Source organism: Diplotaxodon limnothrissa, linkage group LG13 (assembly GCF_057381915.1).
Source record: "Diplotaxodon limnothrissa isolate DT_005_m linkage group LG13, D_limnothrissa_male_GT1.1, whole genome shotgun sequence".
Classification (NCBI taxonomy): Eukaryota; Metazoa; Chordata; class Actinopteri; order Cichliformes; family Cichlidae; genus Diplotaxodon; species Diplotaxodon limnothrissa.
The window spans coordinates 10,629,100-10,656,786 of record NC_140608.1 but is presented as its reverse complement, the minus strand read 5'-3'; the positions used below and the strand labels follow the sequence as shown (position 1 = coordinate 10,656,786).

Genomic DNA, 27,687 nt, shown 5'->3' with positions numbered 1-27,687 from the left:
TTAAATACATTTCATCTGACATAAAAAATGCATATACTAAAGAATATTCATTGTGATAGAATGAAACATTAAAATGCTGTAACATAAAATAAAAAAATATTTGAAATCTATTGGTCGAATGGTGTAATTCACATGACAGCCTCCAGAAACTCCAATAAAAATCCAGCATTTATGACAAAAATCAAATCAATGTTTATATATAAGCATACAGAAATTATAACATGCATCGATGCTATATGGTGGCAAATGAAACTACAGTAATTTCTTGTTGTGAACCATCAATACTTTATCGTAAAACGCAGCAGAGGGCATCTCCTCACACACTGAAACTCGTACAGTTAAAGGACTGCTCTCAACAAGTGCAAAAGTTCACCATGAAGAGCGATTACAGCATACCAGGAATACAGGCTTCGATTAGGCATGGCTGTAAAATACTAAGGGCATATTTGAAAAAAAGGAAAAGAAAAAAAAAAGAAGAAGCTAAAAGTAATTTTAATAAAAGGAAAACAATATGTTGAAACAATTCAGCTTGGAGTTTGATTAGGCTTTGGTGAGGCAAAATTTTCTACTGCATATTTTTTTTTTTAGCTCATGTGGCAATACAGTGCAAATCAAAAGCTTTACATTCCTTCGGTAATTATTCTTTACAAGACGTCATTAGTTTGTGAGATTGCTGCTGAAAGTCAAAGGGAGAACTGATTTAGTTAACGTCAAAAAACCCCAAAAAAACCCCAACCCAACAGGCCACCTCTGTGTTTTGCTGACCGGCACTGAAATCAAATTATGTGCTAAATCAACAGATATATTTTTTGTTCATTCATCTCTTAAGATGGTGAAATGCTTCTGGCAAGCACAGTATTTATTTAAACCTCATATCTAGGTACACACCTACAACACAGTACATTATTTTTCATCTGAACTCACAGCCTCCCGATCCCAACATTTTAACTCCCGTTAGACATCAGACACTGTGCACAGAAGACTACACAGACATAACAAAGTCTTACATCTATACATGGTTGTCTTTTGACTCCGTCGCCCTTCAGCAAGGTCTACTACTACATGCAGCCAAACTAAATCTCAGAGCAGTCTTTGATAACCAGCTTGTGTGAATCGATTACACTGATCTCATGACATCTTGTGATTATGAGCAGAATTGATAACCAGTTTTTTAAGTGCAAAACATTCAGGTGGGAATTTATTTACTGCAAGCTGCAGAAAATGCAGGGAAGGGCCTAAACGCAGAGAAAAAAAGAACACGAGGCACTGGAGATTATTCATATTGTAGCAGAGCTAAGCTTAACGATAATAATCTGAAAAGCATGACTGACCTCAGCTACCAACCGCAGACTTTTAAAAATCTGAACATGCTCAAAACAAGTGCATATCATTCATTTTGAGTCTTCCCAGCAAGCTGAGGAAACCCAATTAAGTAATGGAACGGTGTGTAGGCACGTCATGCTCGCGAATGGTGGAACTTAAGTAGTGAAACGTGTTCACGTTTTTCAGTTAGCGGTCAGAGAAATGACGCCTCGGCTCGTCCTTCAAACTCCACTCCTTTTTAAACTCTGGAGGAGTCGAGTTTGAGAGCAGAGTTTGACAGCAGTCTGCTTTGCAGCACGGACGAACATTAGGCTACAAGCCAGAGTTATTCAGGTTTGGGATGGGATAAAATTTGGATACTCGACTCTGAGTGGTTGGATTAAGGCATTCAGATTCACCACTCATCTTGAAGAAGACCTCCTGCTCCTGGAGCTTCCGTGTGAACTCCTCCTCTAACGCCTGCAGGGGGCAGCACATACAAACAGAGTCAACCAGTTTGAAGATAATATGAAAAATTCTGTTGAGACAGCCTGCACAGGTGGATCCTGAACATGGCGTCACTAGAAAGAAAATGGAAGAAATAAAGTCACAAACATGGATAATGAGCATACCTTCTTCCTTGGTCTTAGCTTCTCTCTCCACTCCTTGATCTCTTGGCTGTGTTCCTCATCCAGCTCCTTCAGCTTTTGGGTCTCATGTTCAATCAGAAGGTGGCATTTCTCATTCTGAAAGAAAATGTGTGTTAACACGGTGCTGTCATGATTAATGAATCCTGTATACGTCCCTACACTGCGACATATCTTGCTTTTTATTCCTTTAAAAATAGATGCTGTCTGACATCTTTAATTTGTCCTCTACTTATTTTCTGATAATCTTCATAAGTCACTGTTCATTTATGAATCTGTTGCAGTCACTTTCAGTCAGCAGAGCAAAAACTTAAAGGATTAAAGATTAAAAACTTAAAATGCACATTAAATATGCAGTATTAAATAAATGATAAAAAAAACCTTATAAATTAATAATCATGTTAAACTAGAATTACTGCACTGCAGTTTTACTTCATAGCAAACAGGCTGCAGATTCCATTCGAGTTCAGACTCATAACAAATGTAGTTAAGACTGAAAGTATTTAGTAGATTAGAATCAATCTGCTATAGCAGAAAGATTAGTATCTACCTGCTCTAGAGTTATGGTGCTGAATTAAGTGTTTTTGCAGCGCATTTGCAGTTTCAAAGTGAAACTGACCTTTAACCTTTTGGATAAAAATGAATTAGATTCAACTTTTTTTTTTCCAGAATGACATTTTTGTCATAATTAGTATATTAATTATTTAACTGTTGCCAGAAAGCATTTAATTCAGCTCTGTGATCAGAATAAGATCAATAGTAAGAGTGTGAAGTGACCGGCAACACCTAATAGAAATCGATACCGCCGGCCTCCAGAAACTCTTTCTACAGGCTGCACATAAACATTTGCAACATGAGCATGGATTAACCGAAGCAATAAAAACAGAGGATAGATATATAAGGAAGCCATAAATATTAATGGAATTTAGTGAGAATATTTCAAACAATAGTACCAAGTACAATTATGATTGCATGTTTTAAATAGCCTCTGCTACAAATGTAGCCTTGTTAATGTTTACTTTTCATTAGCATTAAAATAAATATGTAGAAAAACTACTGAATCCTGTTGAATTTGAATGTCACAAATGATTATTTTTTAAACTGTATATATTCTTGATATGGTTATACTGCAGCCTACACAGGAAGTACCCAGTCTTTCACCCTATCACAGCTGGAATAAGCTTCCTGTAACCTAAAGGTAGATGAGTTGTTAAGAAGATGGATGGAAGGATGGATGGATGGATGACGTGGTTATGTGTGTTTTGCTCAATACTCTGGAGCTCCATAGAAATGTAGTTTAAAACATATACGATAAACATAAAAAGATAGAGTGTGAATGTGAGCGCGTTGAGCCCCACCTGCAGCTGCTGCAGCTCCCTGATGTTTGAGTCACACTGTAGCTGCAAATCTCTCATCTGGTTCTCATGTTTCTGGTGTTGGTGCAGTCTCTCGCCCTTTTGTCTCTTTTCTTCCTGCAAAGCAAACTGGACCATGGAGACAAAAACACAACAGACAGATGTGAGCATGATTTGCGGTTTTCACACAAGGCATAGGAACTGCTAAAAATGATGCATTTTTTTTCTCTATGCCTTTGGTCATAGTGTCTATTTCAAATAAACTGACCGTGACTACAAAACAACACAAGCATGTTGCGTATTAACATTCAGAATGTCAGCGAATAAACTATTTGCACAAACTAAAATTTAAGATTTCCTCCAAGATCGTTCACTGAGCTTTCATCCACAAAACTAAACTGAAAGTGCAACTTGAGAATGATGGCGTCAGTATGGATTGTGAAATGGTGAGTTGGAAAGTTTCTGGTCTGAGATCCAAACAGGCTGGAATAATAAAGGGTACTGTGTTTGTATTGGTCAGCGCCCAGGTGTGAGTCTAAGCCAGTGTGAAACATTACTGCTGAGAGAAAGAGGAGGAAAAAACCCCCAACAAAAACTGATGTCCAGTCACTTCTTTTAAAAATGGTCAAACATCACTAGCCCGAGCTCGCAGCGCCTCTACCTGTTTTATCCGCTCTCTCTCCTGCTCTGCGGTGATGGATGCTGTGGCGGTGATGCGGAGACTCTTCTTGAACATAGCCATGCGGGTCTTGGCCTCGCTCCGTTGGATCTTGGGCAGACGCACCCTCTCTTGAGTCTGTTTGTTCTTCAGCTCCTCTATCAGACGCTGGTTGTAGCCCTGCATTTGCTCCATCTCCTATAAAACACACGAATGCCCACAGTTTTGTTTTAGTGGGGTTATTTAAATTTTACAGTTACATTTACAGTTCCACTCTGTGCTTGTACCTTTTCATGCCTTTTCAACAGCTGGTGTCTCTGCATGAAGTACTGGTCTTTCAGCTGCTGCTTCAGCAGTTGGTGCTTTTCCTGCAGATGGCGCTCCTCCAGCTCCCACATGGCTGCCTCTCGAGCTACAAAACACATATGAGCACAAACAAGGCTAAAAAAAACATGTGCATGCATGTTTGCTGGTTACCAACAGGGGTCTGAAAACCAAACAAAAAGGCAAAATTGGATAGGCAGCAGCACATCCCCTTAAACACAGTGTCTCAGTCGTCTGGGTGTCACAGTCAGAATTTACACACTTGGCAAGCAAAGGAGGCATCGCTGACATCAACTTCCTCTACACGCTGACTCAAAAATAAAAGTACATCTCAGGCTGTGGTTTCTTTCATGTCTGTGTCTGGCATGAAAATGAGGTTTGAGACACTTGAATCTTGCACAGGATACGTGAGGTAAGTTGTTTGCCTTTTTGTCATGTTTAAAACAGCAGCAGTCTTAAGACAGAGTGGCACAAAATGTGGTATCTCTGACTATGTTCTCAGTGTTCGTGTGAATATAACACTGCAGCGTAATTCGAATCAGTGATCACCAGATTTACAACACAATTACAAGTCAACTGGTAAACACGAGGACCCTGTAAACCTAAAATACCCTGTGATCATTTGTGTAGCTCAATAATTAATTCCTATGGCATACATTACACAATTACCCTTAAAAAAGATTAACTCCAAAACAGAGCAGTAACAGAGTCGAGTCTTCTACCTCTCATAAACTGCTGTTTGTGGTTAAGGCAGTCTCTCTCAATCGTGGCAATCTCCACTTTATGCTGCTGGATGATTTTCTTTAGAGCTCCATCCAAGTCTTGCTGCTGCTTCTGTAGGAACTCTTGCTCCTGAGGAGAGAAGAGCAGTGAGAAACTGCCTGGGGAAGACATGGAGATCACTCAGAGACAGCAAAAAGTAGAGAGGGGAAGCACAGCAGTGTCACAGTTAGACTGCATCTTAATGATCGAATCTGCCTGAAGCAAAATAATGTAATCTAGCCATTCACTTCAAAATTCAGTACAACACAGAGCACTAAGATGTCACATCATCAACTGGACTCAGCAAAAGAGACACTCAGAGTTCATGGATGGCAACGATCCACAATGGAAGTGAAGAAAGAGAGAAAAGTTAACAGTTTAGTAGAGATACTGTGGCAAAGTTTTATGCAAGACAACATCTACAGTGACATTCACATCGTCCAGAAACCAGCCTACATTACGCATGACTAATTGCATAAGAAGCCAAATCTTCTATTTATTTTATTTAACTTTATCTAGCTAGTGTTAACTGTAAGTTGTATTGCGATTATAAAACTATTATTAGGTAAAACTGATCATATAACTCACTTGATTATAAGAAAACTAAGGTAACGCTGTTATTATACAGTTGAATCCAAATTAAGATGGTTCAAGTGTGATCTCATAATCCACTTATACACAATGAGTGACTCATCTGCCCTGAAAGGCAGGCTGTCTATATTGGCTGACAAAGACAAACATGGATCCAGACAGAATTCATCAAGAGCTGCCACACAGCGGTGCAACCCAGATTTAATCTAGTCTTAAGCAAACGGTGTAATACAAGATAAATACCATATAAAATACACAGACTTGATGTATAACATTTGTGAACTGGTGGAGGAAAAATACTGAGCAAGAGAGGAAGAAAGAACCACTGCACAAACACAGTGATGACAACACTCAAAAAGGAAAAAAAAGAAAAAAATCCCAACGTTGCCCATGCTTACATGTGTTGAACCATCACAAACTATCCTGTCATGTAACTTCACACACATCTAAGTATGGGCCAGAGATGGAGAGATACGGGGCGGGATGGGGGGGCACTTACATCCTGCATCTGAGCGTTGAAGAGTGCGCATGAGGACAACTGAAAAGACTGTATCATAACCTGGGCCACTGCCTGTGGAGGAGAGCACACAGCGCACTTGCCCTGATCAGGGACAGACAGCACACAGCAGCCTGAGGATCTCTCACGTCAACACTCACTCAGCACTCACACAGATCCTTCCTACATTAAAAATGGGTTTTTACACTTTGGGATTGTTGGTGAGTTTAAGGCTCGTGGCGAGGTCTGGATGAATGTTAGGAAGTCAATCAATTAGTTGTCAAAACTCTTTGTCTTGCCATGCTTCAAAGCGGCTCAGAATTTTAGCATTTTTGTTAAATCCAGCTGGTAAAAAAAGCAGTTTTGTTACTTTCAATGCTACTTACAGAATATTTAAAACAAAATAAATTAAGGTTTACCTTTCAAAGAAAAGAAGACATTTGTTTGTGTGTCTCAGACTGAGCGCAGGAAAACCAAGTTTTGAAAAGGTCTTTCAGTAACGATCTTTACTGTGGAGACAAAAGCTATGTCTGCAGTCGCTCCTTTGTTAAGAGAGCCTGAATGGTGCCTGAGGTAGCTGGTAAAATGAGATCTGACACTTCTGAATCATCATCACCACCACAGACTGTATGATCACCACTGACAAGTGTAGCATTACATAATTAAATTCCACATATGTAGTGTCAGGAACAAAGATGAAGAATTGCAATGTGGGATGTTTTGTACTTGATGGACGGGTGTGGGATGTGCAGTATTGAGTAGCAGACTACATGTTATGGTTATTACATTTTGGACACTTTTCAAAGGAGAAAACCTTACAGTGCATCTAATAATGATTATTTTTTGTTTTGAGCAGTCATCAGTTAAAATAAATGATTTTTCCATATCAGTGAAGATGGAGGTAAACAAGTATTCAGATTTGAAGCAAATCTAAAACATTAAATTTGTGTTTCTTTTGTTTTGTCGATTAATTTTCTGAGGAAAAATAAAAAATATTCAGAACCCGATTTGATTTTTAACACTGACATGTGTTCAGTGGCCACACCACAAATTTTACTTCCATAAAGATTCTAATATTCATTTTTTGGTGACAGCTGGAAATCTCGAAGTTCAATTATATTTTTCATTACTGAGGAAAACAGTAAAAGGTGGATGTTGCTTCCTTTGAGGCAATTTAATTTTTTGTTCCTCCTACCTTTATTTAATAAAAGGCTGAATATTGTAAAAATCTTTTTAATATAGTCCAATAGAACACTTCCACTGCTATGTGTGACAAAGTAGGAAAATTAAATCTTTATCATAGGATAGAAATCATGAAAGCAAAAAATTTGTCAGAAACCTTGTATGTAACTTCACTGGTGACTGTATGTTATAATTTATTTCTCCTGAACAAATCTTCATATATATGTGTAACATAAAGGGAATTGCTATTTTTTTAAAGCTTCTACCTGAAGCACAAATTTGGTTTTGCCAAAATTCAGTGAGAGCTAACCATTTAACTGTAGCGTGTACATGGTATTATTAAAATCTTAGAAAAATTTTTTTATAAAGAAGGAGAATATATTCAAAAGTCAATACAGCTCAGTAGGTAGTAGATAGATAGCAGATAGGGAGCAATTACATACACAGATAATACTCCAGACACAGAAGGTGATGCTTTACCTCTGCAGTGTTGAGGAGTGTGAGGTCCTCCTTTAAGCGTTTCATGAGCTCTTTTTTCTTGTGTTTGGGTGAATGTCCAACTTCCTGTATGGCCTAAAGTGTGTATGTGCAGAATCGGTTTGATCTCTATAGTCAGAAAATCTAACAAAGCTGGCCAACAACAGTAAGAGTCATGCACTGCCCAGTCTGAGAGGAGAGATACTGGATCCAGCCACCAACTGATTTAAAGTCAACATGCTTAATTTCCACCTCCTGCATTTAACGTTTCTTTGAACTGTCGACTTGACCCCCATGAGTTAGAGTCATGTTAAAAGAAAGAATTTGACTTGTGCACGGCAGAAGATGTTAGCCTCAAAAACAGCTCGCCCTACATTACTTTGCATTCGATTAAGTCTCGCAGCCATGAACATGATGATTCGTGGGGGGAAAAAAAGAAAAAGAAAAAAATAGAATAACTGAGTTGGAATTGTTTTGTAATTACAAACTAGATTTAACAGTGTAATAAAGCAGGTTCAACATGGTTTTCTTCCAATTTGCCATTTATAGAGGACTTATAATTTTGTTAATAATGAATCTGTTGATTATTTATCCATCTTGACCTTAAGATTTCCAAAAGAATACTGCAGCACTATTGAAGACAATTCCATGTCAGTTAGTCAGACCAAAGGCATTTATTATTTGACCCAAATAAGCCCAACACCACTTGGAAAAACCTTTCAAATCTGGCCATCCCATGACCAAAGCAACCTCACACACTCATACAAGAAACATGGTTAGTTAAATACACAGTAACAGTACATTTCAATAAAGATTACAACATGACAAAATGCAAAAAACACATCTTATCCATAGCCTAATTCTTGGATTTTTACATCTAAACACCAAGAAAGCAAACGCAAGCCAACCTGTAAAACAGCATTAAGTAGAATGGCAATAACAAGTAAGTAGCCTAAGCATCAAACTGGGAGGAGCATGGCAACCACCAAGGCATCATCGTACACAACAGATGGCAATAAGCACTACTGCCCTTAAGAACATAAAAAGGCACACCCAGAGAAGCATTTAAAGGCTACTAAAGAGCACAGAAAGAGCCAGGAAAGACTTATAAAGACCAAGCATGAGAACATCTGCACCATCAAGCAAAAGCTTAAGACATCAACGTGTCAAGATACTATCCTGACTTTTTGTAAACAGTTTTCTAAAAATAACAAACACACCCCAGGAGCAAAGTATTTCTTAAGCTGCAACCAGAAGCCTCTGGGCAGATGAATAATGGATACAACAACATGAATGAGCAGCATCTAGGAGAAGGATAGCACAGCCTGTCTGGGTAACATTTGCACACATACAGCAGGGCGCACCACTCCCATAGGATTAGTATGAGACAGCCAGGTTAGCCACCGGCTAAGTTGTAAACACATGCACCATTAAACGGCTTGTGCAGTACACATCACATGCAGCTGCTCTGGATCACAAGCTCCCAAATTTAAGTACTACTCAGCCCACTTCCACAGAGAAACACACATGCAGGGTCATACCTCTTTCTTGCGGTTCTTCAGCATGTTTTGGAACTTTGAGAGCTCCTTGTCTTGATCTGCTTTGATCCGTTTGGCTTCGTCTCGGAGCCGGCTGGTGTGATCCTGTTCCAGTCGCTCAATGGTCTGTTTCTGCTTCTTCTCAAGGTTCTCCACTTCTTGGTCGTATTGACGCTTTTTAGCCTGCAGAATTGATACGCACTAGGGTCACCCTGACTATTCCAAAACAATATTTATTTATATTAGATTTTACATAATCTCTTTGTTTTTTTTGTACGTTTTTTCATTTTGCTTTTAATGCAAATTAAAGTTTCCAATATTGTGAAAATTAAGCAGTTAAGGAAAATCTGGCAGCACATTTGATGTAAACACTTGCATTAAATTTAGCCCAGATTTGACATTAAGGTGCTTGTTTTTCAAGGAGCTAGCCAAATGCCAAAAAAAGAAGAAAGAAAAAAAGCCCATCACACTAGTGCAGTACAACCAGAGTGACTCACAGTAGTTTCCTGTTCAAAACGCCTGTAGATCTGCTCTCGCTGCTGCTGCAGCTTGTCGCTCAGCTGCTGCTGGGCCCTTTGCTCCTCTTTCTGGAGGAGGCGAAGCTCTCTCAACTCCTGCCGCCTGCAGTGAACATATCAATATAAGGGCATGATATTTACTTATTAAAAAAAATCTAATACTTTTTTCACAAAAACATGGATGGAATTTTATGGTTGCACATCAGTGACTTTTTAAAAAAATATATCTAAATGTTTATTTCAACTTTAGTGACTCATTCATACTCTATGGCTTTTCGTGCTTTGATGAATCTTTTTAAAATGTTTGATTCACATTTGTGTCATATATTACTAACAGGAGGGTCGTGCAGTAGTCAGACAGCACTTGTACACACAGTAACAGCAACATGCCTCATGTCTTTACAAGGCAACATGAGAAATGACAGTAATATAATGCGGCATTCATCACGGGAGATAACCCATCTGGCATTTGTAAAAAGCTGTGGGAGTTGTAAAAAGAGCGAGCACTATTTAAGGCAGGCGAGTTAAATGGGTCATGTCACACATTTAGAACAACTGTATGTCAAGCAGATTAGATACAGACGTACCTCAGGAACCTCATCTCCTCATTCCTGGTGTCGTTATCAGTCACTATCTTAGACGTTGTCACACTAACCTCCACACCATCCACCATGAACTTGCGTGTCTTTTTAAGAGTCTTCTTCTGTCGTTTTGACTCCTACCAAAAAGCAGGGTTGCTTTAGAGGATCGAGTAATCAGGGTAGTGTTGATAATGTAATAACTGATGGTGTAATAGTGGCACAGACTGTATTACCTGCAAGGACACAGAGCCCCCTTCTTTGCTCTTAGACAGGAAGCTGGAGATAGACAGATTGAGGTCGAGGCTGTTGCTATCAGCAGCAGAGCTGCTCCCAGAGTCAGAATCCTTCTCCACATCTGGCCTGATCACAGCAGGGCTTCCTTGCTCCATCTTGGCTTCTGAATCCGTTTCGCTCTCTTGGACAGAGACAGCATCTTGGGAAGTGCTCTCATCTGCGTGGGTTGCTTTCTCTTCTTCTTCGTTCACACAGGAATCTTTAGGTGGGACCACTGAATCCTCAGGGGTGTCTTTAACTTCATCACAGATGCCATTTGTAGACTCAGTTGGTACTTGTTCCTTTAGCTCAGCTTCCTCTGTGATCTGGTTCTCTTGTTCAGGCTGCTGTGACTCCTCATGGGCCTCATCCATAGGCTTCTCTTCTGGTTTTGTTTCTATAGGCTCAGCAGATGACTCATCCACACTTAATTTTGTGTCTTCATTTATAAACGTGTGTCTTCCATCTGATTCCATATTCTCAATGTTTACATTTTCATCTGTGCCATTAGCCATGGCTTCCATTGTGTTCCCTGTTAGTTTGGGTTCAGTCGTTTCCTCCTCGGATTCTTTGCTTTCTTTTTCTACCTCTGGCTCATCTCTTGGAATGGATTCTGTTTTTTCTGCATCTTCAGGTTCTGCTTGTGATTCTCTGGATTCTTCTTTACCAGCTTCTTTTTCTTTCTCTTGCTTCCCCTGCTCTGGCTCTTTTTCTTCCTCCATTACCTGGGTAGTTTCATCACCCATTATCCTTTCTTCTGTCTCCTTCTGTTCCTCCTCTGTTTCTGTGACAAGTTCTTGGTTGTCTGTTGTATTTACAGGTTCTTCTGGCTGTGAAACTACTTGCTCAGCAGACGTCTCTTCACCTTGACTCTCTTCTGGTTTAGGCTCTGTGGAGTCATGTGAGATGACATCTTTGCTGGGCTCTACTAGTCCAGATGCCAGGTCTTCATTACTGGCATCAGACACCTCATTTAATTTCTCCTCCTCAGTCTTGTCTACCTCACTTGTTCCAAGTCCTTCATCAGATAACTTATCACTAGTCTGGTCCTCAGCAGGCTCAACTTCCATCTTTTCTTTAACAGCCTCAAGAGTGGAGGGAGTTGATGGAACTTTGTCATCTTCTGAGCTGGCCACACTGACATCAGAAGGTGCTCGCTTGTGCCCGGGACCAGCCTAAACCAACAGAAATTGCAATATGTCCACAGTGAGCAATAATAAAACTTACCGCAATGAGTTTAATGAAGCTATCAACATCAAGTGTTCATCTAAATGATAAAAAAAGTAAAATACTATAATGCTTGTTATACACATATCCCCAAAAAACTACATACCAGAGGTGTATCAGGTTCGTCCTCTTCCTCCTCCTCTTTGCTGTCCTCAAGCTCTTCTGTGACTTCGGCTTTGGCTTCAGCTATGAGTTCTCTGAGAGGTCTGCTGTCAGTTACACTGGTGACAAAAGGATGCTACATATATAGACAAAAGATATCAACATTAGATAAAAAATTTTATCCTGCAAAATCATTTAAAGTGTGACACATTAACATCTGACGGACATTTATGCATCACTTAGTTTTATAGTAGTTTGCAACTGCAGCTCACCTGCAGAAGCTGTACTGTACTCCACCTATTGTCCACATTCTTGTCAAGTGCTTTGCGCAGAAAGTCGCTGAATTCTGGTGACCTTTAAATGGTAAAGAAGACTGAATTTGTTGGTCCCAGAACAGAGTAAGTACCCCGTTTTTTTCTTTATATAATGTAGTAATTCAGTAGTAGTTATCCTTTTAACATTAATATTTTATCATGCTTTCACACATGCAAACCCTCAACATTTCCTCATCTCCCATTCGGAAACAATCCAGCACCACCTTCCCAGTTATCACCAGCACAGTATCTCACCAGCGAGAGGGATTCATGAGTGTGGGCGGCTCGGACTTGGCTATTTTCAGTAGCACTCTCATGGGATTCATCTCATGGTTGGGCGGTTCAATCTGTGCCAGTTCTATGAGCGTTACGCCAAGGGACCAGATGTCGGCCTTGTAGTCGTATGGACGGTCTTTGGAAGTTTCGCACATTACCACCTCTGGAGCCATCCTGCGAAATTCAACCAGTCAGTAAGAGCCACCAATCAATAACCCACATTTTGGAATGCAGGTAAATGAGGTCATTCAGCATATCTTCTAATGCTTAAGGGTCAATGCTCTTATTTTCCAGGAGGAAAGGAATATAAAATAGGAAGTTTGTTTAATACATAGATTTTTTTCAAATGAGTTGTTATCCCACATTTTTTGATGATTTAAAACAACAACAACAACAACAACAACAACAACAACAACAAAAAAACCCACTGTCATCTTAGCTGTGGTACAGTCTGAGACAATTATCAAATACTAAGAGGTGAATGCCCTCTTGTAAGCAGGCAGTGTGACTCACCAATATGGAGTGCCGATGAAAGAATCTCTTCTCTGTAATGTCTTGGTATTTTTAGCAGACACACCAAAGTCAGCTGAAAGTAGAAATAAATCATGATTCTTTTCATCAATGAATTAAGCTAAACTGTAAAATGGCACCCTGTGAGACTAGAATATAAAATAGCATTTTCTACCAAAACAAAACACAGTAGAGAGTGCTTTACACTTATAATATTTATCCCCAAAGTGAGCAGAAAAGCCTCACATTCCCTTTCATAATGCTCTTAGGGTCCATCATTGTTGTGTTACCTGTGCAGTTATTTCAGCCTGCTCTCTTTTCTTGCAACACTTACAGTATGCACACATTAGAGGGAAAAAGAGATCTATCATTAAGTCCCTGGTGACTGGCTTGATAATTATTGTTTGCCAGGCTCCGTCATGACCCTCTGCCTACAGAACATGAATCATCAGGCAGCCAGGAGCTATGGATGCTGCAGCAACAACATGAACATGAATACTCTTACTTCTGAAACATTATGCATCACCAAAACACATACATAGGTAGAATATTATATTAAAAAAAAAAAAAAAACACACAGCAAGGACATCACTTTGTTCTCCAAGTTTTTGAACCCGATGCCAAATGATGACTCATTACATTTTTATGTGTAAACAAACCACAGTGCTGCACTGTCACCACCAACCCCAAAGTCAAGCTACAAAGAGATCTACAACGGCTGTTTTAATACAGAGCCAAGGACAAATCAAAGAATGAATATAATACTAAAGTGAGTTTAGTAGACACCCCCCCCCCCGTTTTGTTACTAATTCATCCCAAGTAAGTAAGTCGTGTACTTAAGAGGTTATGTGGTTTCAGAACTTAAAGATTCAAACCAAACCTATGTACTTTATTAAACATGCTTTTTGTAAAAAATACAAAACAAAAACCTGATTCTGCGAGAACATTTAGTTGATTTTAGTATTTTTTTAATGGAATAACCTCTCATATCTCCTTTTGTTAGTAAATGGTTAGAAATGGTTAAAAAAACAAAAAAACAAAAACACAATTACCCAGTTTTACATCTCCATCCAGGGACAGGAGAATATTCCCAGCTTTCAAGTCTCTGTGGATGATCTTGCTCTCATGAAGGTAAGCCAAGGCCTCCAAAGTCTGCTTACACACCACACGAATCTGGGGCTCAGTCAGGGGTCTCTCCAACTCTAAGGACAAACATGCACAGAGAAAATTCCAAAGTCCCAATTTTTCCCAGTGAATATTTTGCTGTAGGCTTTGTTATACACAAATACAAACACAAAATGGGTCATCTCCACCTTTACATCAGCAAGCACATATGACTAGACAAATCTAGGCGAGTCATAATGAATCAACATTGAATAGTGAAGTGAATTCATTATCATCTTCTTTGCAATGCAATTTGCATTTTAAAATGAGTGGTTTTGTGTTTCTTTAGGCTTCAAAACAAGACAGAGGAAGTGCATGAACAAGAAGTACTTTAACTGCTTCTTGAAACCTGAGCTACAATAATTACAGTTGGAATTGCTTTGCCAACTTCGTAGAGGGGGGAAAAAAAAAATCCTTCGGTACAGGCTTCTGGATGGAATAAAAGAGTTGGCACTAGAGGATGGAGAAAAGGAAAAGCTGCAGAATTTCATAGTGTTACTCTTTTTTTTGCTTTAGTGAATGAGGGACTTACCCAGCATGATGGCATCGACAGCACCGCCTGCACAGAACTCTATCAGAATCTGTAATGGTAGAACAAAAGAACATTAAGTAATACACTTATATAATACAATAAAGTCCCAGTTTAACCTACCCTTGCAGCACACGACTTGATTAAATAAGGAATTTGCGACTTTCAAAAGCTGGAACAACATGATGTTTATTGAAAAGATTGATTATACTGTAGAGATCAAGACGCCAATCAGCCATACTGAGCTATACGTCTTTTGGTTTCCATTCTACATGCATCTGTCTTTTAGTCCTTCTTGAACTGAAATATCTGTAGAAGTTCAAGCTTTGAACTTGATAGTGACTGGGATCCTTTTCCACTATACAGAGGAGGTTGTGATGAATGAGTCTATTATAGGAATTTCTACAAAATACAAATTGTTTCTTAAAAGTATAGAAAAATGTTTAGTGCAAAATGCATGTAAATATTTTACACATACTATGTATGCTTCATCACAGATCCTAGTGACAAACGATTTCCTCATTTTGGTAAACACTGCAGAAGAGTTTGAACATGTTTGTTTAGGATGAGCACGCACGCTTTAAACTAAACCGCTGCATTAATACTGAAGAAAATCCCTTTGCACATTTTTATGTACAAGGGGCAATACTTAAAGGAAGTGAACATGAGTCTCTCCATACTATGCCAGTTAAGAAGACATGTTATTTAAAATACTTAACTTGCATTATGAATATTATTTTTTAATACAATATTTCTAAAATGTTTAACATTTGCTTATATGTTTATAAATAAAGGTTTATAGGTTTTAATATGTAAATGAGGGTTTGTCATTAGTCTAAATATGTACTAATTTATACACTTATACTTTATAGAAACAACAATATTGAAAAATGTTTTCTGTGACGATCCCTTTAAGCCTAAAGCATTTCTTCACAGTACTGTGCTTCTGTCAACAGTAAGAGGAAGACATCCATTATTGCCATCTTTGTTTGTTTCAAAACAGTATGCACATATGCGCATGTTAAAAGCTTGGGAATACACTAAAACGTTGGGTGCAAGTGTCCTTTAATTGGACGTTTCTAGCTTGGAAGAAATTTCCCCAAGGGAAGAAAAAACAAAGAGGGGAGATGCTTTTAAATATAAAACTGTGTAATTTTATAGGGGATATTTTAACAACAAATATCAACATAAAAAGGTGCCAGTTAACTACTTAATTACAAGTTTCAAGCTGATATTTTAAGATGAAATATCAGTAACCTCATCAAATATGCAATAATTTTCATAAAGTGCAGTGATTCTTTGGGTTCCAGAGAGGTAACGAAATAAAACTAATGCTAATCCCCTATGCTAGGATGTAAAACTGCACAGGTTCTGACCTCAGTTGTAAGAGCTGATGTAATGTACCCGACCAGTACTTCATCATTATTGGCTTAGCCTGCATGTTGCTTGGCAGCTCATGGTATCAGATGATACAAAAATCAATCGAAGCTACAAACAGAGCACCACCCTCTATTCAGTGATTCAAACAAAAGGAAGAAACAAAGTGGTTCTTCCCATTTGGCAGTACACTTTCTCATGCCATCTCTTTTGTAGTTTACAGGTGAGTATTAAACTAAACGTACACTGATTGTAGACACAAGTCAAAGTAAACATCTGTTTTCTAGCAACAGATTTCCTTTGTAGAAAATTAATGAACATATTATACATTAACTCAACACCCGGCACAAGCTAAATGTAGGCAGTTACACATTCATCATGCTATTTGAACTCAAAGGCCAGAGGGACAACCTGCATGCGGCTCTGAATTATTCAAAAGCACTTTCTCCAGCCACCAAAACTGCTCCATTATCTTCCAATGGTTGTGGCCAGTCCACAAGGGACAGTCACATGACACCCCCTGCTAGGACCTAATTGCTCTGGGGCCTCTTACTGCACACAATGAGATCTACTGACCATGTATTAAAGCTGCACCTCTGTGCTCACAGTAAAACACCAGGATGAGGATGAGGGGCTGTGTTCAGAGATTTATACGTTCTTTCTCATTATAAAATACACTGTGCACACTGGTTATGATTTGAGGGAGATAGGAATAAGGCCAAATTGAGGAGTATTCCACTAAATACATAAATCCCTCATTATAAATAGGAAGATGTATAAAGTATGATAATGCATTTCTCAGTAGTGGCCTATTACTTCTTTACTTCCTTATACAAAGACTTCACTTGCAGAATTTTGAACACAGTAACAAATCAGGTCGATTTCTAGCTAACCAGCTAAAAATAAATAAAGAAAAAACAACTATATGTGGCCTATTACTTCTAAGCAGTCAGGTACTCTCCAGTGAAGCATGCAGTCCTAGTCGTGTATTAGCCTCTGTTGCTTGTCATATGACCCATTCTAACTCTTGAAGAAATAAGAAAAGTTTAGTGTCATGAGCCATCAGTCAAATGATCTGAAAGTCCTGTGAGAAACAGCATAACGAATGGTGCCTTATAATGAATTTCTGTCTCTCCATGCTTCACTGCTTCCCAGCACGAAACTGACGAACTTACCCAAAGTTTGCTTTCAAAGTAGAAAGCGTCCAGCAGTTTGACAATGTGATGATGGTTGCAGGAGGCCAGAATGTCAATCTCAACCATGTAATCCTCCAGTTCATCCTCAGTCTTTGTGTCGATAACCTTAGCAGCAGCCAGGGTCCCATTCTGCTTGTTCTGTGCCTGCAAGCAACATTGACAAAATGATAAATTGTAGAGTATATCCTTACAGCACACAGTGTATAAAATGGGAAAGGATCATGCTAATTATAAGCCAAATGTTGCTCAGCATAATTTTACAGAGCAACAACTTGTAACTTGTACACAACAGGAATTATGGAAGAATATCAACATTAAGAAAAAAGTCATTTGGAGCAATATAAATTACGCAGCTTACAGAAGATTGTATCTCAAGAAACTCATTTCAGAGATTTAAGACAACTCTTTGTCAAACATTGATAAAAAAAAGAAAAAAAATTACAACACATCCTGTCATTCTGAGCTACTCTAACACAGGCCGATCTTGCAACGCTTGCTCACTTCCTCCACTCCTTTTCCTCCCCTCTTTTCTTTCTTTCATCTCACTCTGTCACACTCATTGCAGTGATTATTATACCAAATATGTATATGATTTAACAGGTTTGTGCCATTTATTGCACAACTCAAACCCTAAATTCTCATTCCTGATAGAGCTGCACCGAGGAGACCAATAAAAATGATCACTGAACCTGTGAAATAAAGCACTGGGAAGTTATTTTAAGGCCAGCCTAGGGCCTAATGTTTATGGATACAGACACAATCTCAGGGAGTTAGGGAAAAAGAAAAGGGAGGGAGTGTAAAGACCAACTGCAGCAGAGTGTGTCAGACCCTATATTTACACTCTTCTGACCTGACACACTGCCTGCCTCTTTTTCCCTTTGTAGTGGCTGATGCCTGTCAGGCACAGGCCATCGCTTACATGCAGATTCAATATTAGCTTTACAGTGAAGAGAGACACCATAATTTGTCTGTCACTTGACTCATTAAAGAAGAGCCTGTGACCTTTGCTCATCATGAACATGACGTTTTAATGTGCTAAATGCTTAATGTTGATCTGTTTTGAGGAATTAAATGAGAGCGCAGGAGTGCTATAATCATGTTTAAGAGGGAGGGAGAGCGAACTTTGTGGTTCTTTGTAAATAATAATCATTGACAGTTCAGCACTGGTTATTCAAATGTACATCCATGAACGCAGAGTTTTTACTTTATTAAATAAATAAATAAATACATTTCCGTCTGTCAGAAAAAATTCATCTGAACTCTGGAGTTTAATTTACTCAAGCTTAAATATATTTATGTTTGTAAAACAGCCAAAAACAGTAACAATAAAAATGTATGTACCTCTGTTAAATAAGGTAACATAGACTTTTTGTTTGCAGACCATCATGCTTACGTGTATAGTAACACCCTGAAGGCCCATTCTGAGCCAGAAAAAACCCAACCTTTAATGTGAATAAATAGCTGATAAATGAAAACTCCCATATCGCACCACCTGTAGAGGTCTATCTTTGAATAGGTAGATCAGATTTTTAAAAAATGACTCATTGCATGGAAAGAATTATATAAGCAGTTTGTTTGCAGTACTAAAAGTGTCTATGAAACACTTAACATGTAATACATTCATCTACTAGTTAAGAATTCTCTCTCTTCCGGTTGACCTCACTTGAACAGCTGATTCACATGTTGCTTGCAAACTCTGCGACCCCACCCAAAGGAGTTAGCTGCCAGAAGCCTGTGAAGTAGCAAATGAAAGCACAGTGCGCTTTCATACTAATGTGGCCTGATTAAAGATATCTTCACCTGAGCTCACACAAGTGATAACTGGGAGTCAGGTGTATATTTTGTATACTTTGGTGTGAGAAGGCACTCAAGTATTTCTTGGCTCTCATCTCGTGTAGCCAATCAGCTAACAAGACTAGGAAATAAGTGAAGACAAATTAAGATTTATGGGCCATTTGCTGCATTATTTGAACACAAGAGCACCAGGAAGGAACAGCATTAAGTAGCTCACAATGAGAGAGAGAGAGAGAAAGAAAGCTCTTTAACAGGGATTAGTGCCAAAACAAAAAGAGGCATGAAGGCACGGAAGGTTGTGGAAACTATTTTTCACTAATCTACTAAAACAGTTATATACATTGAAAAATATTTAAAAGAAACTATGTTTAAAAAAATACAAGTTAACCAAGTTAATCTACTTGTGCTACAAGTACACAAACACTAACTTTTTCTAAAGTGTGTTCTCAGCCTAGAGCAAACTCCTGCAGAGATAACCTGGAAAGGTAAGTAAAGTAGCAGAGATTACAGCTGGAGGACACAGCATTGAATATTTTTCCATGTAGCATAACTATACACCAACAAACTACAACATTGGAAGGCATACCTGACTTTCTCAGCAGGAAAACAAACCTAAACAAAATAATAAACAGGTACTCTTCTATGTCATCAAATTGTTGTAACAGTTCCTATATATATGGGTTAGTGAAGACAAACCAGATGTGACAAACCACTGCCCTAATTTAAACCCAGCTGTGCACCTGTCACAGTAATTAGCATAAAGTGTGTGTGTTTTTTTAAAAGTCTGGGTGCACCTGCTCTGTCATTTTATTAGTTTAAACTATTTATTGTGGTTGTCCTGACATGTCACAGGCCCAAATAATCCAACATGTCACATGTGAGGCCATATTGATTCTGTATGTGGACCACACCTTTATCAGTTTTTAACCAACCCCAAGTGCAACTCACTGGTAAAGTCATGTCTATACTCCGGCAGTGACGCAAAGCCTGTGCTAAGCCTGCTAAATAGAAAATATCCAAAAACTAATTGAGTTTAAGATCCCAGCTGCTGGTCACATTTCTTTACAGGATATTAGCAGTTAGTCAATTCCTGCATGATTTATATGAAACAAATATGTTATTTGCTGAGGGTTAGGTGGCCGAGGTTGGAATATGTTACCCAAACAAGAGCTGTAATCATCGCTGTCAGCTTTACAGCTTATGACCTCGAGACAGCAACATGCGAAGAAACAACTGAAGCTAGTCTATAAAGAAATGCAGGAAACCAAAGGCGGATGTAACGTAACACGTCAACTTACCTTGTACACTTTCCCAAAGGCTCCATCTCCCAGTTCCCCAATAATTTCCCATATCTCCTCAGGATTGACGTCTCTGTGTACATGCTCATACTGCTTCTTTTTCTTATCCGGCCCTAGTTTGAAGATCTTGCGAAAATTGAAGAAGGACATCTTTTTTAGGTGTGAACTACAGCACCGCGAGTACGCTCTCTTCGGTTATTTCCGCCAAGAAAATATAGCGGTTCCCTCCGACGCGGAGCTCAAAAGGCTATCGAAATGAGAGCATTCAAGCGTTAAATTAAGCCAGACAGACCGGTGCTTTAGCCATTCAGCTATGATAATGTCAATTATAACTTCCCTCGACGGCGGATATCACAGTCACATCATAGCTAGCAGCCTTCACAGGACGCTGTCGGAGGAGATGAGGGATACAGAGAAGAGTTAGCTGTTCCGCAGAGGCTCGTGTTTCCGTTTTGAGCGAACAAAATTAAACGAAGCGGAAAAAATATTTACCATATCATCACTTTCGACAGAATATTTTCTTTAATCGTATAACGTTACCAACACGAAAACGCAGTCAACGGACCTCATGCTTAGGTTGACTGACCACACACAAGTTAGTGGACTAGCATCAAGCTGCTATCGCAGCTCTCGATATTTCCGCTAAAGTCTTTCAAAATAAAACGCAACTGTTACGCAGACCTTTTTATTTACATTATTTCGCTTTATTTTTTCAATTTCGTCAAAAAAAAAAAAAAATGGTAGCGATATTTTGTTTTAATTATTGATGTCAGAAAAAAGTTAAAAAACCACAAACTTCTAAACTTGTTTTGTGATACAGTTAGCATAGCTTTTAAATGACATAAAAAAACTACTACACATTAAAAGTTTTTCTGTCCCACTGACTACTAAAATAAAAATACCATTTGATTTAGATGATGCTTCAAAATAACTGCCAGAATAACTTCCCGTAGGAATGACCAAAATGGCTGCCAGGTGAAAAGCTTAGTTGACTAATACAATAAAGGGTTTTAAAAACCCCTCACATATTAAACTTATAAGACAAAAAGAAAATCTATAATAGACCTTCGACTGCCTACGTCATAACTATACAAGGGTCTATAGCGTTTGGAGTTAGGTGGTCATGGATGTCATATTACATCTGCCTTTCTGAGCTAAGATGTATTTTTGCTGTGGCTTTGTACACTATATATTCCGCATCTAAATAAACAACCAATTATAATTTACATACATTATTCACGTTAGATCAAATATAAGTATATTACGATAGAATATATAGGATTATAATCACATTTTATAGTAATACATTGTGTGACGGTACTGCGTGACAAGACCGAATTTAAACCTCGATGGTTAGGCGTTTCAATGTACGATAGGTGGCGTAAACGCAGTATCAACGTGATTTTACCGAACCGGTCCGCTTCACTGGTTCACTTTGGAGTACGAGAAACAGACTGGTTTTATTGTCCGACTTGAGCAAAACAACAGAGTGGACGCTTTTACGTCGGAGGATAAAAATAGATTTCCGCTGTCAGCAGGTCTATTTCTAGTTAGCTTGACGCAGCTGGGTAGCGGCTATTTCCTCCCCAGCAGGACGTGCTCCGCTCAGCCGGGCTCAGCCCCCTCGCCTCTACCACGCATGCCAGTTGTGGTCCTCCTGTTGGCATAAAGAGGAGAAAATGGTAGAATTCTTCCCCCCCCCCCCCCCCCCCCTTTTTTTCTTTAAAAATATTTATTTATTTATTTATTTTTTAACCCTACAACTGTTTACAACTTGCATAGTTCCCATTTCTGTATAACTGTATATCTCAGATTTCTGTAAAGTTATTTATTTCATATTCTGTATAGTTTTTCATATTTATATCCTGTTCATATCTTGTACATAGTTGTACTCACTACAGCCTGTACATACTATTCACAACATACTTCATACCGTGTACATTATAACATACCATAATAGACCCATTTCTGTAATATACTTACATATCTATATTATTGCTAGTATATATTGTAATATATCTATATCACTAAAGCACTTCTGGATGGATGCAAACTGCATTTCGTTGCCCTGTACCTGTGCATGAGCAATGACAATAAAGTTGAATTCTATTCTATTCTAATTCTATTATTTTTCATTTTGTGAATACCTGGTAATATTAGTTTAATTAGTTTATTAGTCATTAGTTTTCACATTTAGCAACAAAACTCAGTGCATCACAACTCATCTTTGGATTTCACTGTAAAATAAAATTGTCTTTCACTTTTTTACTTCTCACTGGTTTTAACAGCTAAACAGTAAAAACTACAGTAAAATTAAAAGTGGACTACTTTTATAGAGTTACCAGTTAACCGGAAAAAAGCATTTTAACTGGTTGATACTTACATTAGAAATAATGCTGTGGTACAGCCTAAAATATATAGCAGAGTATTCATCTCTAATCTGAATTTGATAACAGCCAAAAAATTATAATATTTCACTTGCCTACAGTGAGCAAAACATTCAAATAATATACTTCAGTCTATGTTGGGAGCCTATTAAGAATACAAATGTCATTATTTATAGAAATTACGTTACACACATCTGATATGTCAACATTAGCAATATTCGCATATGACACAAAACCTTTTTGTTCTAGAGGGAATGTAAAGGCGTTACTAAATATGGTCACTTCAGAAATGTGCAAAGTAAAAATAAGTAGTTTTAAAACAGTTTATTATTATTATTGTTGTTGTTGTTGTTGTTGTTTTTAAAGCAGCATATTAGGACGACACAAAAAAGGTTTTGAATTACTGTATGTGGAATGAAGCTGTGGAGCAGACTGAGAAATGTTCCAGCATGACTCAGTTTCAAAAAGTGGTGCAAAAATATCTATGTCTGTGTTTTTTTTGTATGTTACTATGTTACTAGATGTTATAAACAGTATACCTGTCATAAATTATAAGGAAAGATTTATTATAGGATAGGGCACAAACAGGAAGGAAATTTATCTAGACAGGAGGACAACGCAAACAGACCACTTATGTTCTGCAGCGCCACAATGTGGGAATAATAATGAATTGTTCTCTTTACCTCCTCCTCGCGCTTTACCTCGTGTCTCCACAAGGAGGGAGCAACGGTATGCTGGCTGCTTTAGGTGCTGTCGGAAATCTAATGTATAACTTGGAAGCGATAGCCAAATTAGACAAGTATATACGCGTCAGCCAACTAGACAAATTGCCTGTTTGTTTGCAAGTAGCGAACACGGTCAATGTCCGTGCCTGCTCAGACACACGGACTGTTTTCTTGAAGTTAAGAGACAGCACATGTCGGGGACGTTTATTGTTGCAAAAAAGCGTTTCAAAATCATTTAAAAAAAAACTACAGATGTTTCATCTTATACAGCAGTTCAGCCCATCGCCCATTTATGGAGAGGAAATGTGTCTTTTCACTATTCACATTTCACCCAAACTATCAGTCACTTTAGGGATGACCAACAAATCCAAGAACCTGTTTGAAAACAGTGTGACCTCCTTGGTCCCGTGTGGTGTGTCCAGCCAGCTGAAGCAGGACCGCCCCATAGCCTACATATTAAATAGCTGTACTGCTCAGACTGCCCCCCGTTTTTTGGCAACAGCAGCGGCGCAGCCCCTCCCGAAGGAGGAGAAGTCTGATTAGACGCCAGTTTTATTGCGTTGTCATGTTTCACAAGGAGTCCAGATGCTCCGAGGCCGTCTGACACTGTAATTTCATGGATGCACCCAAAGCCTGAAAGAGGAAAGTTATTTCTTTTCATTCCTCTCAACTCTTTCTTCTTCTTCTTGCGCTTCTACTACAAGCAACCAAGTTTTCATGGGTGAACATCGTTGGTGCAAACTGTAGTATTGTGTTTGGTGCAAATCTTGTTCGCTTGTCAAGATGCAGTTCCGCACCTTCCTTGACGTAAATGTTGTGGACGTGCAGAAAAGAAGGAATCCTTCGAAGCACTATGTAAGTTGTATACTCTCTCTCTGTTCTGTTCTTGTTCAAGTAGATCACCAGTGCAGTTATTGTGTATTGTCTCTGTGGAAATTTAACCCATGCTATGCAGCTCTGTGGACGCCAGTGTTGCTCTGAGGGTCCATTACTTTCACCAAACAGCTGTTGAACGGACCTGGTGCTTTTTTTTAAAAATTTTTTTAAATTTAATTTAATTTTTTAAATAGAGACATTCATGGTACCCAGAAGATGTCTCTTTATGACTGTGGTGATCTGAGGCGTTGTATTTTTTGTCACCACATGGCTTTGATTGAAATGTAGATACAACCTATTACATTTGATTTTGTATATACTTGACAACAGTGATTTAATATCAGGTCATTTAAAAAATATCAGATGCTTTGATTTATTTGGGTATTTTAATAAACTAAAGTAATTGTGTTTTAAAAAATGTTTAAAGTAATAGTCTTCTTGCAAGCTTTTGCTTAGTGCTGTACTGTCGTGCCTGAAAAACACCAGTATTTTATTTTTGCCTGTAAAATACAGTGTCACTGTGTCTGACGTCTGACAGAGCCGACAGCATGCACTGAGGCTTAAAAACACAAACAAACTGAAATCACATATACGTGACAGCCAGCTGGATGAGGATCCTAAGACTTGGGCTGCACCCTAAGCAGCGCCATCGTCTAAATAGACGTAGCAAAAGTAGTAGTCAGGGATTTGCAGCTATATTTTTACACACATATATATTTAATCTTTTAATTGTGTATATGGCATGCAGACTAACTGTGGTGCCCTGTTTCCCAAGTGATTTTTTGCTTTTCATTGTTCACCTAACAATCTAAAGTGCAGAAAAAGTGATGTTTTCATGTTTGAATGTTAGATGAGAACGAGCTAACCCAGGGATTAACTTTATTTAAACTCTGTTAAGCTGGGACCATTGGTAACTGATATGTTTTTTTCCTCAAAGGAGAGCTCATTTACAAAGCAAATGTGTATGCTGTAGATGTCAAACCTGTAATTTAAGTTTTGAGCCTTACTTCTTGTTGAGGCTAGAATGGGTTAATATGGATTTGAACTAACACAACACCAAACTTAGCATACATATCTACACAACAACTACCCAAATTCACTTAAATATATCATATTAATGGATGAACAGATCACTCTTTACAATAACGTTTTGGTTGACAAGTAGTCTCCTTTTTATTTCGTGTTTGTTATTCATTAACAAACATTTTGCCCCATTGAAACAAACAAACCCCTACTTTAAACAAAACAACTACAAACAAATAACTAAAAAGTATTTCAATTCTACACTGCATTAACGTTACAAACAGATAAAAATCACAAGTTGCCTTCAATAAATGCATTTTTTTCACTCTGACCTCAAATGTCATTACTGGTTAAATAATAGTGCATCCCTAGTCACAGTTAAAGCAGGAAAAGTAATTAATTAATACTTCAGATGAATACTTCAAATACTAGTGCCCCCGAGCACCAACCCACTTTCTTGAATTTGGCCTACTCGCAGTGAACATAACTGTGTTTGTGGATTACCTGCAACATATGAAAACATGACAAACACTTTCGACCCTTAGACTATATTCAAAAGCTGGAGATTACCTCCCAATCTGAAGACTTACCTCAACTCAATTCACATTTATTTACAACGCACATGTTTAAGAAAAAACAAAAAAACAAATCAGAAATAAAATCAGTACTGAATCTTTTATGTACTGTTTGTGATTATGTCACTCATGTAACAGTGGCTGTCTGGCTGACTGTCTATATGGGCAAACGTGATATATCAGTTTAAAACTTTTACATAATTCAATGATTGCTGTGACTTAAAGTCATAAAATGCAATATCACTAACCGTAAGTTTAAGTTTGGATCGTTCTAGTCGAATTTGTGCCACCACATTTCAGATTAGGGTCATTTATTTGATGCCACATAAGGTACATATTATTAGGAAAGAATTGGTGTACCAAGAGGTAATCTTTAAAATAGCAAGGATCATATTGATCTATTTTTTTGGAGGGAATGTACCATCCGAATGTCTTTATACCGATATGAGGTGCTGGTGCCAGTTTTGCTTTTTCCAGGCACATTCCCATGTAAACGTCATCAATAGGAAAAAGTGGAATGGCATTGGAATAGCTATGTATCATTAAAGCTGTAAAGCTGGACAAAAGAAAGCCCCCACCACCACAATAGTTGGGGTAAACATTTTTTTCATATACTTGAGATGGAACAAAATACTTGCTCCTGTCCCATCTTACAGGAAATCCATTCTTTATCAGAAAACCAGTAAACAGATGCTGGCTTCCATTATTTTCACGGCGACCATGGAGGTAGTCCACAATATTGTCCGTATTGGCAAAAACGTCATCATCACCATTTAGCAAAAAATTAACTTGTTGACAGTTCCTTTTCATCCATTTGAGGAATAGAACCTGCTTTAAAGTGAGATTAAAAAATGTATCTTGAAAGTCCCATTGGAGGATGTCATTGTGTTCCTGGTGCTCTGTTTTGAGGAGTTTGTTCAATCGCTCTTTCTCAAAGTCATTACCCATTGTTCCAAGGATGAAAATCCTTCGAATCCGCAAACCTTTGTATGACCTCTCTTGAGCCCAGGTTTTTCGCAGCACTTCACGTCGTTCATAATGCATGGGGGAGCTTTTAATTACAAGCAGAAGGAAGATGTCTTCAGGTTCTTCGATGCCTCCGCATTTGTCAGGAAGGTCCAGAATCATGGGAAAATAGCGACAGTGACGATAGTAAAGAAAGTCTTTAAGTATATCAGGGAAACCATCGAAGCCTGAGATTCTGGCAGCAGCCATGTTTTGTTCACATTTTGGGAATGAGTATTTATAGGAATTGTTATACATTTTTACAAGTTTTGGTGAGCGGAACATTTCAGTGTCGCTATAATATTGAAGAAAAAAAACAATAGAGAGAAGTGATCCTAAGAGCATAACAATTCCGATGTGGCCGGCCCTGGAAACAGTGAAAAAATAAATAAATAGTCACTCAACAGAAATTTCAATCAGGCATGTATCAATAAATAACGCCTTAAGACATTCAGGTACTACAAACATATCATATCGTACATACATAGCATAGTTTCTATAGGCCGTGTCTAATGCATGACTAACTAAAAATGAAGTGTGGTCTCTCTGACTTGGCTCCCTGTTGAACCAGAAATGAATTGAAAATCCAACTCCTCACATACAAG

The 27,687-nt window shown here is 38.3% G+C and overlaps 2 protein-coding genes and 1 pseudogene across 5 annotated transcripts in view; 1 reads left to right on the top strand and 2 right to left on the bottom strand.

Annotated features, from left to right (window-relative positions):
- Positions 1-81: 81 nt before the first annotated feature.
- slka (STE20-like kinase a) lies at positions 82-21,074 on the bottom strand. Of its 2 annotated transcripts, XM_085369783.1 has the most exons (20): positions 20,492-21,074; positions 17,379-17,543; positions 14,830-14,878; positions 14,186-14,335; positions 13,137-13,209; positions 12,603-12,797; positions 12,306-12,387; positions 12,038-12,169; positions 10,665-11,879; positions 10,438-10,568; positions 9,830-9,953; positions 9,336-9,515; positions 7,798-7,890; positions 6,139-6,210; positions 5,009-5,138; positions 4,250-4,374; positions 3,966-4,160; positions 3,308-3,433; positions 1,935-2,048; positions 82-1,782 (listed from the first exon to the last, which is right to left on the bottom strand). In XM_085369783.1, the coding sequence occupies exons 1-20, from the start codon at positions 20,639-20,641 to the stop codon at positions 1,636-1,638; spliced, it is 3,648 nt and encodes a 1,215-aa protein (XP_085225909.1). In that variant the 5' UTR covers positions 20,642-21,074; the 3' UTR covers positions 82-1,635. The 2 variants fall into 2 exon arrangements, with proteins under 2 accessions (XP_085225909.1, XP_085225908.1); XM_085369782.1 differs by lacking the exons at positions 6,139-6,210; positions 7,798-7,890.
- Positions 21,075-24,111: 3,037 nt separating this feature from the next.
- LOC146619865 (SH3 and PX domain-containing protein 2A-like) overlaps positions 24,112-27,687 on the top strand; it is a 61,430-nt gene continuing 57,854 nt past the window's right edge. For 2 of the 3 annotated variants that reach the window (XM_085369775.1, XM_085369774.1), the window contains exon 1: positions 24,112-24,458. In XM_085369775.1, coding sequence (XP_085225901.1) covers positions 24,387-24,458 — 72 coding nt within the window. In that variant the 5' untranslated portion in view covers positions 24,112-24,386. The remainder of the gene's footprint in view (positions 24,459-27,687) is intronic. The other variant, XM_085369776.1, reaches the window with a different exon arrangement.
- On the bottom strand, positions 26,333-27,451 carry LOC146619866 (N-acetyllactosaminide beta-1,3-N-acetylglucosaminyltransferase 3 pseudogene; annotated as a pseudogene).